The sequence below is a fragment of the Thamnophis sirtalis genome, unplaced genomic scaffold, assembly GCF_051295495.1.
Source record: "Thamnophis sirtalis isolate CommonGarterSnake01/CBP01778 unplaced genomic scaffold, rThaSir2_p1.2 scaffold_6, whole genome shotgun sequence".
In the NCBI taxonomy this organism is placed as follows: Eukaryota; Metazoa; Chordata; class Lepidosauria; order Squamata; family Natricidae; genus Thamnophis; species Thamnophis sirtalis.
This window is the reverse complement of record NW_028261386.1, coordinates 34,217,800-34,230,076: the sequence shown is the minus strand read 5'-3', so window position 1 is coordinate 34,230,076 and position 12,277 is coordinate 34,217,800. Positions and strand designations below refer to the sequence as shown.

At 35.0% G+C, this 12,277-nt stretch overlaps 1 protein-coding gene across 18 annotated transcripts in view; it reads right to left on the bottom strand.

The window, feature by feature from the left end:
* The window catches only part of NRXN1 (neurexin 1), an 828,007-nt gene that overhangs the window by 413,063 nt on the left and 402,667 nt on the right, over positions 1-12,277 (bottom strand). For 17 of the 18 annotated variants that reach the window (XM_087717540.1, XM_087717541.1, XM_087717547.1 and 14 more), the window contains 2 exons: positions 11,056-11,229; positions 4,060-4,179 (listed from right to left, as the gene is read on the bottom strand). In XM_087717540.1, the coding sequence (XP_087573666.1) occupies positions 4,060-4,179; positions 11,056-11,229 (294 nt within the window). Of the gene's footprint in view, positions 1-4,047; positions 4,180-11,055; positions 11,230-12,277 lie in introns of all 18 variants that reach the window. The other variant, XM_087717546.1, reaches the window with a different exon arrangement.

Genomic DNA, 12,277 nt, shown 5'->3' with positions numbered 1-12,277 from the left:
GTTCTTTATTATCATACCCAATCATACTTGATACTGTCCTAGTAGTATTAGTGGTGCACGTTTTCTCAGAAGCACTACCCATTGAGTTTAATAGGATGTAATCCCAACTAGCCAACTACAGTTTAAAATATTGTATAATTACTCTTCTGAAAAAGGTTTATATTTTGTAATTTTCTCTTACTTATATTTTAGGCAGAGGTGGGTTGCTACCGGTTCCAGTAGCGGGTTGCCAATTTTTTTTACTACTGGTTCGGCCACACTTGCACGTGCATACAACACTTCTGCGGATGCGCAAAAGCGTCTCGGTGCATGGGCGGAGCCTCCTGCCACCGCTACTACCAGTTTGCCCAATCTGGGCCAAAGAACCCAGGCTGGCCATGCCTCCAAACTGGTTCCCCAGTTGCTGCAGCATGTTTTTAGGCATTTTTAAATGTTCTGCTCATGCGCAGACCTACTTATAGCCAACTGTGCAAGCACATGGAGCGCACACAAAGCACACACACACCAACTGGCAGTAACGCCAGCAGCAACCCACCCCTGATTTTAGGCACAAGATATATAAGGAAAATGTATTTCCTGAAACTAGCTGTAATTTTTCATAGAGATTATTTCTGTTCTCTTAGAGTTTCTTAAGGGCTCTTTGAGAATCCAAATACTATTGAGTAGGAATTCAGGGGAACAACTCTCTAGCTCTCTTTTTGAAAACAGATTCTTAGCCCATACTGTTTACAGCTACAAGTTCTATTTTCCATTCTTTCCTGTCTCCTTAACAAAGTTATAAACAAACAGAAGATAATCTTAGGAATATACAAGCATGAAACTTGAATTCTATTATGTTATTATTGCAATATTTTATGCACAAAATAAAGAACATTTTCAACAAATTTCCCCAAGTTCAAGTAAATGTATTATCAATTATATTTCAAGTGTTCTTTATGAAAACTCTTGAACTCTGAATAATTTATTTCATCATTTCATACATTTATTATCATTATTAAATATTTGGCTCACTGCTTAGCAATGAAACTACATAGCCAATATTTTTTTAAAAATAATATACCATTTTGAATCATTTGGTTAGCTTGATTTAATTAATTTTAAATTTTCAGATTTCATTATGTAACACATTCTTACACTTTGCCTTAGATCAGTTAAAATCAGAAAAATACTGACTTGGAAATAACTGTAAGACATTTACCTAAACAATTTATATAGCCACCCATCTCACAGCAGTAAGTCAGTACACAAAATTTTAAACTAAATCCGGGCAGTGTGCAAATGATTTAACTAAACCCAAGCCAGAATATACCTGATGGAACCTTAAAATAATAATTACAATAATAATACTTAATCTGATTTTGATCTATACAACCAGACACATCTACCAATTGCGCTACTGTAATCTTTTGGACCAAGAATGATACTTGGTCCAAGTTTTTAGCACCTTGCAGAAGATCAACAAGTTTGGGCAATCTAGATCACTGAGTACATTTTATTGCATAGGGCAGATGCTGTGACAAAGAAAGCATGATTGCCCATTTTCCACAAAATAATATTTCTTAATGAAAAGAACCTATAGCAAGTACATTTTTTTTAATGACCACAGGGTTTACCAGAAGGAACTTTGCATGGCAAACAAAAAAAAAAGCTCAATATTGTAAAGCAATAATTTAAAATAATGAAAAAACATTCAGGCCCTGAAAAAATAATTCCCACTCATCCATCATCACCCATGCCATCTCTCCCAACATATTGGCTCAAGTGTCTGGGGTAAGAGTCAGATTTTCATTGCTTTCCTGAAGGCCACCAGAATCAGCTTTCCCTCTGAAGCATCTCCAAGGGGAGACTGTTCCATAAGACAGGTGAGACCCCATCATGTGACATTCCTTCACTGAGGGGACCCAGAGCATGCCCATCTTGCCAGATGTAGTTGGGATGGGCAGAAACCATTGAGAACTGGTGGTCCTGCAAATAACATGCCCATATGCCACGTAATGCCTTTAAAGGTGATAACCAGCACCTTGACTTATGGAAGCCTACTAAGAGCCGGTGCAGCAGTGTTACTGGGGTATGCTGCTACTACCAGAGCTGCCGCATCTTCCAAATTCTCTTCAAATCAGTCCTGTATGGAGCGCCTTGCAATAATCTAATTGGGAGATGACTAAGGTATGAGTGACTGTGAGTAATCCATATGTATTGAACAAAAGCCCTCTTGGCCATGGTTACCACCGTCCTTGAAGCAGTACACAAAGTCCAGAAGAACCTCCAGATTAACCCAAGCTCTGACTGAAGGTCACCCCAGCCTGAGTTAAATATGGTAAATTACTAGATACAGGGGATCCTAAAACCCAGAAACATTCAGTGTTGTCCATGCTGATCTGAAGCCGATTCTTCACCATCCAGGCCTGTATACCCTTCAGGAAAGCACCTTGTCAGAGACGTATACTATTGATGTAATGGTGAGTTACACCTTAGTAATATAATTGTTATTTTCATTGCTAGTATATCTGATGCTGGCTTTTCAAACTGGAATATGGCAGACATATATTACTGCATAATCTCAGTACACATTTCTCTCAAACATTACATTTCCATTTATCACTTCTGTAGATTTTGCCCAGGTTCTATGCAATGGATACAAAGGACAAAAATAATATCTGAAAGAAAGAGGCTTGAAGTGAAAGCTAGAGGTGATATAAATGTCAAGCCTCCATGAATTGAGGTCACCTTGGTTGACACTGTGAAAATATCATCCTGAGTACAGTAATAATATCTGTACCATTTCATGAGCTAACTGAACAGCAATGAACACACAGTGGTCAAAAGCAAAGGTTTCAATGTCCCCATAATAGCCAGGGACTCTCTATCAACTCTCATTTTGAATATAATCTTTAAAAAAATAACAGACTTTATTTTAAGAAAGATAAACATGTGTCTCTTAAAGACAATATGATAGTAGAAACCAACTCCATCTCATTTCTTAGGATAGTTTAGACAGGAAGTGCAGCATTTTCACATATTTGTTCTCTTAGCATTATTCTTACTCCCTACCTTTGTCAGCATTAAGAATGCAATGCACTTAAAAATAAAGTAATGCTATTTCCAGGAATTTATTGAAACATTTAACAAATTCATGCTTGCATTTGTGGTCATATGTCCCAGTACACTGTCCCATGATGACAAGCTGGAAATAACTGAATTACAAACACAGGGAATATAGGATTGCAAAAAAATTTAAAATTGGTTTAATGAAAACTTGTGTTCATGTCTCACATATTACACGTCCTTGTTTATTTGATAAGATTTCTTGAAAATGATTTGTTTAATCTTACTCATATCACAACTGGAAATTATCCCATCAGATATTTTCTAGTAGAGATTACTAAATTACTAAACATAAATTCATTATGTACTAGGATAGCAAAGATATGTATTGTGACTTTTGTTCATCATTGTATTGACTCATGTCAGAAGATTCTAACATCTAAAAACACAGTTCCTCCATCCCTAAAGGTTATAAAATTAATAAGTGATACCAAAATTTATTCAGATGACATTTAACTGAAATAAAGCCTGGAGTTATTATTTGATGGAATATTTCAGGTCACCTAAACCTATCTGGTGTAGGAAGGTAAGAAAGAACTGTCATTTGTAATTTCAACTTTGTGGAATAATGTTACAAAGTTATAATACATCTCAGTAAAGCAAGAAATAAAATAAGTGAAAACTGAAGCCCAATGTTAAGTAACTGATACCAAGAATAAAATGCCCATATCTAATATATTTTATTTCAGGACATTATTCAAATCCATATAATATATGAAATTTCCAAAATCACAATTCTAGAATCCCTGCATATCTGCTTTCTAAGGCAGTTCTGTACTTTGGTCAAATACTTCCTACAGTCATATCAGGAACGCCTTGCAGAGTTTAGTAGATAAATTGGTTATAACTTATTAAATTGATGCAACCTTTTGGACATTCACTTCAAGACAACACTTTGAACCCTTAGCACTTTTTAGAGAGAGTGAAAAAGAGGAAAGTCACTTGTGTACTCACGGTCATTGCACAGTGTCCCACTGAAAGAAGTCATGCTACAGTCACAGCTAAACCCATCCCATTGCTGCAAGCAGACACCTTGGTTAGCACAAGAGTCTTCTTGGCATGTGGTGCTGGGACCTAACAAGAAAGCACACCATAGAAAAGAACATGAAGGTCTGTCATTCAGAGTGACCATATGTGTCATTGGATCACACAGAGTAGTTGCCAACATCTCATGTTTATAGAATAAATTATGGGAAAAAGCTGATAAGGGGATTGGTGTTAACCCATATTATCAATAATATTCAAGCTATATAGAGACATATGTTTTTTGTTTGTAACACAAAGATATGAATTCATCTGGGATGATAACATAAGAGAAGCAAGTAACTCAAGCAAAAGGAAGTGATAATTCTCACATATATTTCTAATTTTACTTTAACATCTATAAACTATCTTTTCCAAAACAACGAATTTTACTAGAGATTGCGGCAAACATAATATAAAACTGTAAAAAAAAAAAGAACAAAACAAAATAGAAACAACCAAAAAGAAAGCCACACATGTCATATTAAAAGCAAGCAAGGAGGAGAAAAATATGGCTATCCAAACAATGGTTTGATAAACAGCTATATCTACTGACAGTCATAAGACCTTTGGGTTGGCATTTTTTAAATTAAAAAAACATTGTTTTCTCATTAGCAGGAATGTTGGCAAGTATCTTTTTACATGCTTTAAATTGCCCCATGCAGGTTTTTAAAGAACAAAGTAGATAGAGGAGAAATCAGCCAACTAATGCACCAACATGCTAAAAAAAAATGACATTCACACATGAAAAACACAACTATTCTATTTCTAAAGATCATAATTAGACCACTGGGAGAAACAAACAAATAAAACATTAAAGAAAGTGGCATGTTCAAAGCACTGAAGCAATCACTATACAAAAAAAAAAAAAAAAGACACAAGACTGAAAGCCTGTATTTCAGTATATCCTGGGAGAAGATAGTTCTCTGTGCCATATTTTTAATGGGAAGAAGAGGAAAATGAGCTACAACACACAGCTATCAGCACAGAAATGGCTGAAGGTTCTCAATGTGTTGTATGGGTTTCAGTCTTGTTTAATATATACAAGGGCATCTACCTTGCAAATCAGCTTTCATCAATGCAACTTTGCCAGCAAAATAAAAAAAAGCAAAATATATTAAATGTTAGTAAGCAAATATTGAAATGGCAGCAAACACAGAAAAATTGTTCAGAGGAAAAAAAAAGTGCATGCTGCTCTCAAAGAGGAAAAGAAATTCCAAGTAGTGCAAATAAATTAATGCTAATAGACATAAATATCCAGCAAGCCAAAATGAGAATGCAATAATTTGCCAGCATTTACTACAAATATAATGGTTAATTGAGCTGATGGCATGTAATGAAGGAAAATTAAAATCATTTCTTTTCATAGGATAAATGTGAACACATTAGCAAAAGGAAATGGATGGTTTAATCCTGAGTAGCCATTTGTTATGTTCAGATACAAGCAGTTCAACCGTTAACACATTATCCTTTGCCATCCTAATTCTCTAGAGGAATTGAAGGATCTGTAGGTACCCACATTCCAGAGAATTGCTTTGGTGCTTACTTGCTCCCTTTCCACCTAATTAAGATATACAGATAAGTCAAAAATATTGGTACTCTTTCTACCTTTACCTTAAAAAAAAATTAATATACCCTCAGGTAACTGACACAAGTATATGACATTCACCCTTTTTATTCCATAATTGATATAGCAGACACTTAGCTTTTGGTGTATGACTTAACATATTCTTGTAAATAGTTAAGTGAAAGAAAACAATACAAATGAAGGTTGAAGATTGGTAGGTAAATGGATGCTCTTCACTGGCCACAGGCATTATGATAGTCATTTTGTGACTCTCCACAGGTCTTTCCTAGCAACCAGTTAGTCTCAAAATTCCAAAATAATTAACATCCCTGGATTCAAATGTACATTAAGAACTATACCCTACAATTCAGTTCACATCCTACATGAGTCAGTTAAAGACCTAGTAGCTGTATTTGCACAACATGGTTTTAATCTTGTTTGTTTTGTAACTTAGCTTTTTACATGAATACAGCCTAGGAAAAGGTTAGCTTTAGCAGAAATGGAGCAGCTTTAGTAAGCAGTTAATTGAACATACTCTTCCATGTTATGCAAATAATTTTGTTGGCTATCCTTTCTCCCAAGGATCAGAGGGAGACTGGTGTGGTATCAAGTGACAACTACACATGTCATCAAAAGGCACATGCTTTTGTGATCTACAACTCATTTCATATGCAGTCAAGAGGGGGGGCTGGCATCACAGTCAAAGCTCTAAACTCTTTTCATCTGATACATGGAAAAATGGGCAGAGCTTTGTTCATTTGTTCAAGGTTGACTCAGCCTTCTATCCTTCCGAGGTAGGTAAAATGAGGACCCAGATTGTTGGGGGAAATATGCTGACTGTGTAAACTGCTTAGAGAAGGACTACAAAGCACTGTGAAACAGAATATAAGTCTAAGTGCTATTGCTATTCATGCAGCTGCTTTCTTGACATTTTGGAATTCAGCAAATACCTCACAATTATCTGATTGATATATTGTAGTTTGCATTTGACATTATTTTGGGTGAAAAAGTATTTTGATTTGTAAAACGTGATAGATGTCTGTAGTTTGGTGAACATACTATAATGAAGCAAACTGTATATTAGAAGAAGGAAAGTGTGTTAGATATTTTTGCTGCTTTGAATTATTTGTAAAAATACAATTAGTCCTCGATTTACAACAATTCCTTGAGTGAACATTCGAAGTTACAATGGCACTGAAAAAGCAACTTAAGAGTTTTTTTCTTACTTGCAACCATTGCAACATCCCCATGATCATGTGATCAAAATTCAGAAGCTGGCAACTGACTCCTGTTTATGGTAGCTGTTGTGTCTCTGTCTCATGTGATCACGTTTTGCAACCTTCTGACAAGCAAAGTCAATGAGGAAGCTGGATTGATTTAACAACTGTGTTAACAACTGAAGTGATTCACTTATCTACTGTGGCAAGAAAAGTTGTAAAATGAGCCAAAACTCTCTTAACAAATGTTTCACTTAGCAACATAAATTTTGGGCTCACTTATCATCATAAACCGAGGACTACATCTAATAAAGGCAGGATGCAAATGAATAAAATAAATAAATATTGGAAATATGTGATGAGTTATAGATTTGTTTTGAATGCGTCTTGGATGAAGCCAAAGAAAAAAAATAATATTCTTTACCACCATTTCAATGGTAAAGTACAGTGGTAACATCTGGCTCTTTTAAAAAGCGAGTGGAAGGAAATGGAAGTAAAAGGTCAAGGCTATTTCTGAATATGCTGAAAGAGGAAATCTTCATAAATTGAAATATACACAAAACACAATAAATTATGGGACAATTTTGTGAGAGCCCCATCAGATTTTTAAAAATTTATTGAGAGCGGTTATAAATAATAGAATCTTCATTTTTAAGAAGAGATTGGACAACCATTTGTCTGAAAGGGTATAGGGTTTCCTGCTACAGCAGGGACTTGGACTAGAAGACCTCCAACATTCCTTTCAATTCTGTTATTCCATTCCAAAAGCTACTGAGCCCTGAGTGAAACAAGTGTGGTAGGGGACTGAAGAATAAGAGGAGATTGGATAGCAACTGAAAAGCTCAAGTAGGTACAAAATGTGAAGTAGGAGTCTTCATATTAGGTTGTCTATTTTTGGATCTAGAAAAGGAAATCTGTGTAAAAAAATGGCATAGAAGGGCAGTGGGATCTGTGTGGCTTGGGAGTTGTAGTTACAGAGAGTCTTCTACCAGATGGTCCCTTTTTCAGTACTAGAACCTAGATCCAAGCACAGTAGAGCTACTAATTTAGCATGACCCGCCCCCTTTGACTGAGTGACCAAACCACTAACCACTGTTGCTAATCTAGGTCATATAATGGTGTCCTCAGTTGACATCCATATTAAACCCATTTTCATTGGTTTTATAACAAAGACCTAAGTATAGGTTGAATGTATTCAGGGCTAATGTTAGACTCTGACTGCATCCATTCAGATTATTTTCAGCCTTTCAGTTTGATTCTGTAAATAAGCTTGATTATATAAATTACTTGGCAGTTAAGGTGATTCTTAAGAATTTGGGTGCTACATAATTAAATGATTATTTTAATACCAAGATCTAATCACTAACAGAATGTATCACCATCTGCCCTCTTTCTCACTTGCACCAAAATCTGTTACTTTCAAGCTTTACAAAATAAAGTGAAATTGCCTTTAGGTGTATAGAAGCTATGTATTCATGTATTGAGTTACACTTTAGGTTTTTTTTTTAACATTAATCATCAAATTAAAATTAGAATTCAAGTCATAAGGATTTAAAAATTCAAACAAAAAATAAATACCATGTGGACAATTAGACAATATGAATGAACATGTAAGTAATAAAAAGTTGAATGGACGAATTTGGGATTTGGGCTCTTCATATCAAACCAATCAGCAGACCTTTACTATACGCAGGGGGAAAAAACTTGGTTCAAAACATCTGCTTTTTTTTTTTTTTTTTGTTCCGGGCAGGTGATTTTGTGGGCTGCAACAGGAATATTGAATATTGGAATGTCTACAGTAGAAGAATTGTGTTTTTTAAAAAATACCATGACATCTGTGAATATTTCATTGAAACCATTTTTACATCTGTGCTAAAAGGGAAATAGCTTCCTTTGTGCAGTCATGAATTCCATCTTAAGTGCCTCTCCTGTGAATGCCTTTGATGGAATCCCTCTCTTTAGCTGCCATATATGACTATTGGCTTGGTAGCATGAATGTTGTGAATAGCAATAATACTTAGACTTACATACTGCTTCACAGTGCTTTGCAGCCCTCTCTAAATGGTTTACAGAGTCAGCATATTTTCCCCAACAATCTGGGTCCTCATTTTACCAACTTTGGAAGGATGGAAGGCTGAGTCAACCTTGAACCTGGTGAGATTTGAACTGCCAAATTGCAGTCAGCTGGCAGTCAGCAACCTGCAGTACTGCATTCTAACCACTGTGCCCGCATGGCTCCTATGCCTATGAATTGTTTGAAACAATTGTTTGCTTCTAAACAAACATACATTGGTGATAAAATAATCATCTGGACACATTTTGCAATTGTGCCTATAGGAGGCACCTGGTTTTTTAAAAAATAAAATAAAATCTGAAGTAGGGAGAGTACATATTTTCACAGATCACTGAAAAGAGAGAAAACGAATTGAGGAAGCTTAATGACAGGCCACAACTCTGCTCGAGAGAAAAGGCAGAAGATTTTGGCTCCTTATTCACACAAATGCATAGAATAAAAATCATCTTTAAAAAGTGAGAGCTTAGTTATTGAGGTTATGGATTGCACCGTTTCTTTCTCTGAAATTATTTTTTGTTTCTATCCATAATTCTTGCTTACCAATAAAACAATTTTATTTTAATATTTACCAAATCCTATAATACAGTTCTAAAATATTGTTTCAGACTTCCTCCATGACCTTGTCCGCTGGGACCAAGGATATAAAGAGCTAATATAATTCCAGCCTACGCAGGAAATAGTCATGAAGCAATACCTGAGGAAATCCTTGATATAATGACTTATTTATTAATTGGATATGCCTTTGAAACCAAAGGGAAATGATATGTGTCATAATATGTTCTGCAAAGAACTAATGCTAAATACATCTAGGTAGATAACTGCAGTAACAAAATGTAATTGGCCACATTTAAAACTAACTTATAAAATAAAGTTGATTCAAGATAGCTTCTTATCTTGGTGATAAATCTATCATTTGCATTATTTTCTTTATAGCTGTATAGATATGGCTACCTCCTGGAGGCTTATACAATTTCTCTGCCTGGCTTCAAATTCTGATATTTCTGAGTGGTCTCCCATCCATCTACTAATCAGATGTTTAACACCTTGATGTCAGCTATCTTTTGCCATCTAGCTGGAGAATGCAGTACAGCATCTAAATAAAATCCATATAATATGGAAGGATAATTCATTGTTTTTGTCCCTTCATTTTCTATATCTGAAAATTCTTGATCTACAAATATATTATGCTTAGTCATTCCTAACAAATCAATTGAGTCATGTGACTGTTTTCTTATCTCACATAACAGATAAATATGCACAAACTATTGGGTGGCCCTTCATCACTACATTTTCAAATTATGTCAAATATAAGCCCATGAGAAAAGTGTGAAAAATTACCAGTTGGTGGGATGCAGATGATTAACTGCAGGATGGATATAATTACCAAGCTGAGCAACTGAAGATGGTTGTTCTTATTGTGGCAGGAAAGGAACCAGTAATATGGACAGCAAATATATCTGTCAGCTTCCCACCACCCCACCCCTGCTATTTCAAGACTGGTAGAGAACACTTTAATTTGGCTGTTTAAAAGACTCCCTAGACTCAGACTCTCTATAGAACCCTAACATCTCTTTTTCACTTAATGTGTCTTAGAAATGTGCATGTTAATTAAATTAGTTAATTTATACTCTAACTACTATCTACGTACTGCAGTGCTCTAACTAGTATCTATGCACTGTGATTATATAAAATGCTGCTTGGGAGCTAATTATCACAACAATTAATTAAGATACTGCACAAACAAAACAAAGACAGGCAAATCAGCTCATTCATGGCAAAGAGCAGGATTGACCAATTGTGTTCTGATAGATAACTTAATGTTCTCGTGCTTGAATTGAGTTTTGTGCCATTGGAGTGTATTTCTCAATAGATAGCATCCACTTTCATTAATTATGTAAACTATCTAATTTAACAACTGTAACAAAGAATAAATTGATAAGATGGAAAACTGGCAGGGTCCAAATACAAATAACGTAGCAGAAAAGATGCCATAGCTCTAATATTAAAATTAGAAACATTTTGGTTACACATAAGAGTTTGAGACAAGTCTATGAAATGATCAACCATACCTTCGCATCCTCTTTCTATCTGTCCATTGCAAAACAGAGCATCTGAAATCAAATCTGGAAGACGTCCATTGAGATCCACAGAGGCAAGGCAGCCTTGAAATCCTTCTTTGGCATGGACCAATTTTGGCAAGGATTTATAAGTCTCTTTTGCTACTCCTCCAATATATAGATCACCTATGAAGTCAAACAAAAGGCTTAGATGAATAATTTTTTATTAATCTTATTCATTGATAAATTGAACATGTTTTAATCTACCATAACTGCACAAAAACATTTTTCTTAATTTTTTTATAATAAAACAAAAAGCCCTCCCCCCACAAACAACAACAACAAAGGAGAATATTTCATTCCTCAAACTATGTAATATTATCAGTGCTGATGATGTTACCTAGTTTGGGTAGTGAAATCAGCAAGAAAACAACTAAGCTCAGAAAGTACCAAAGAGCCAATAAACAAGAATATAAAATAAAGCAAGAAAAGCAAATGTCAATTGCTCCTGAGGAAAAAAAAATACAGCCTCTCTCTAGCCCCTAAATACTGGTAGTCCTTGACTTACAACCACAATTGAGCCCAAAATTTTTTGTTGCTAAGCGAGACATTTGTTAAGTGAGATTTGCCCCATTTTACTACCTTTTTGACAAAGTATAGTACTGTACAAGTGAATTATACATCATTTTAAAGTCTTACTATAATGCACAATGATTATATGGTCAATATTTAGTTATTGGAAACTAGTGTCACAATCAATCCTGAAGTGTTGTTTCTCATTAAACACCACAACTGGAGAAAGACAGATGAGCACTAACATATTATTATGTTGACAAGGCAAAAATGACTGGAATAGACATCCTATGGATTTCTAGGAATGGATACAGCCAATGATTGACTTAATCTCCAGAGTCTGTTCTCTTGATTTGAAATAACCTTGCCAATTATTTCTGAATGTTTTATACTGTATTCAGAAAAATACAGCTTCAAATAGGAATCTTTTTAGCCCCTCTAGTTATGTGAACCATGCATCATTAATATCTATATTTTTAGTATAATATATACTAATAATATTAATAGGCATTCATAGTGATTGGCAAGGGGGTAATGACATGTGTCAGGTTGCACACTCTACCCTTTTATTTTTGCAATGCAACAAGTAGGAAAGTACAGAGCTTGCATCATAATGTCACAACACATGTTTCATTATTACAGCATCATGGTTAGGAAAAGA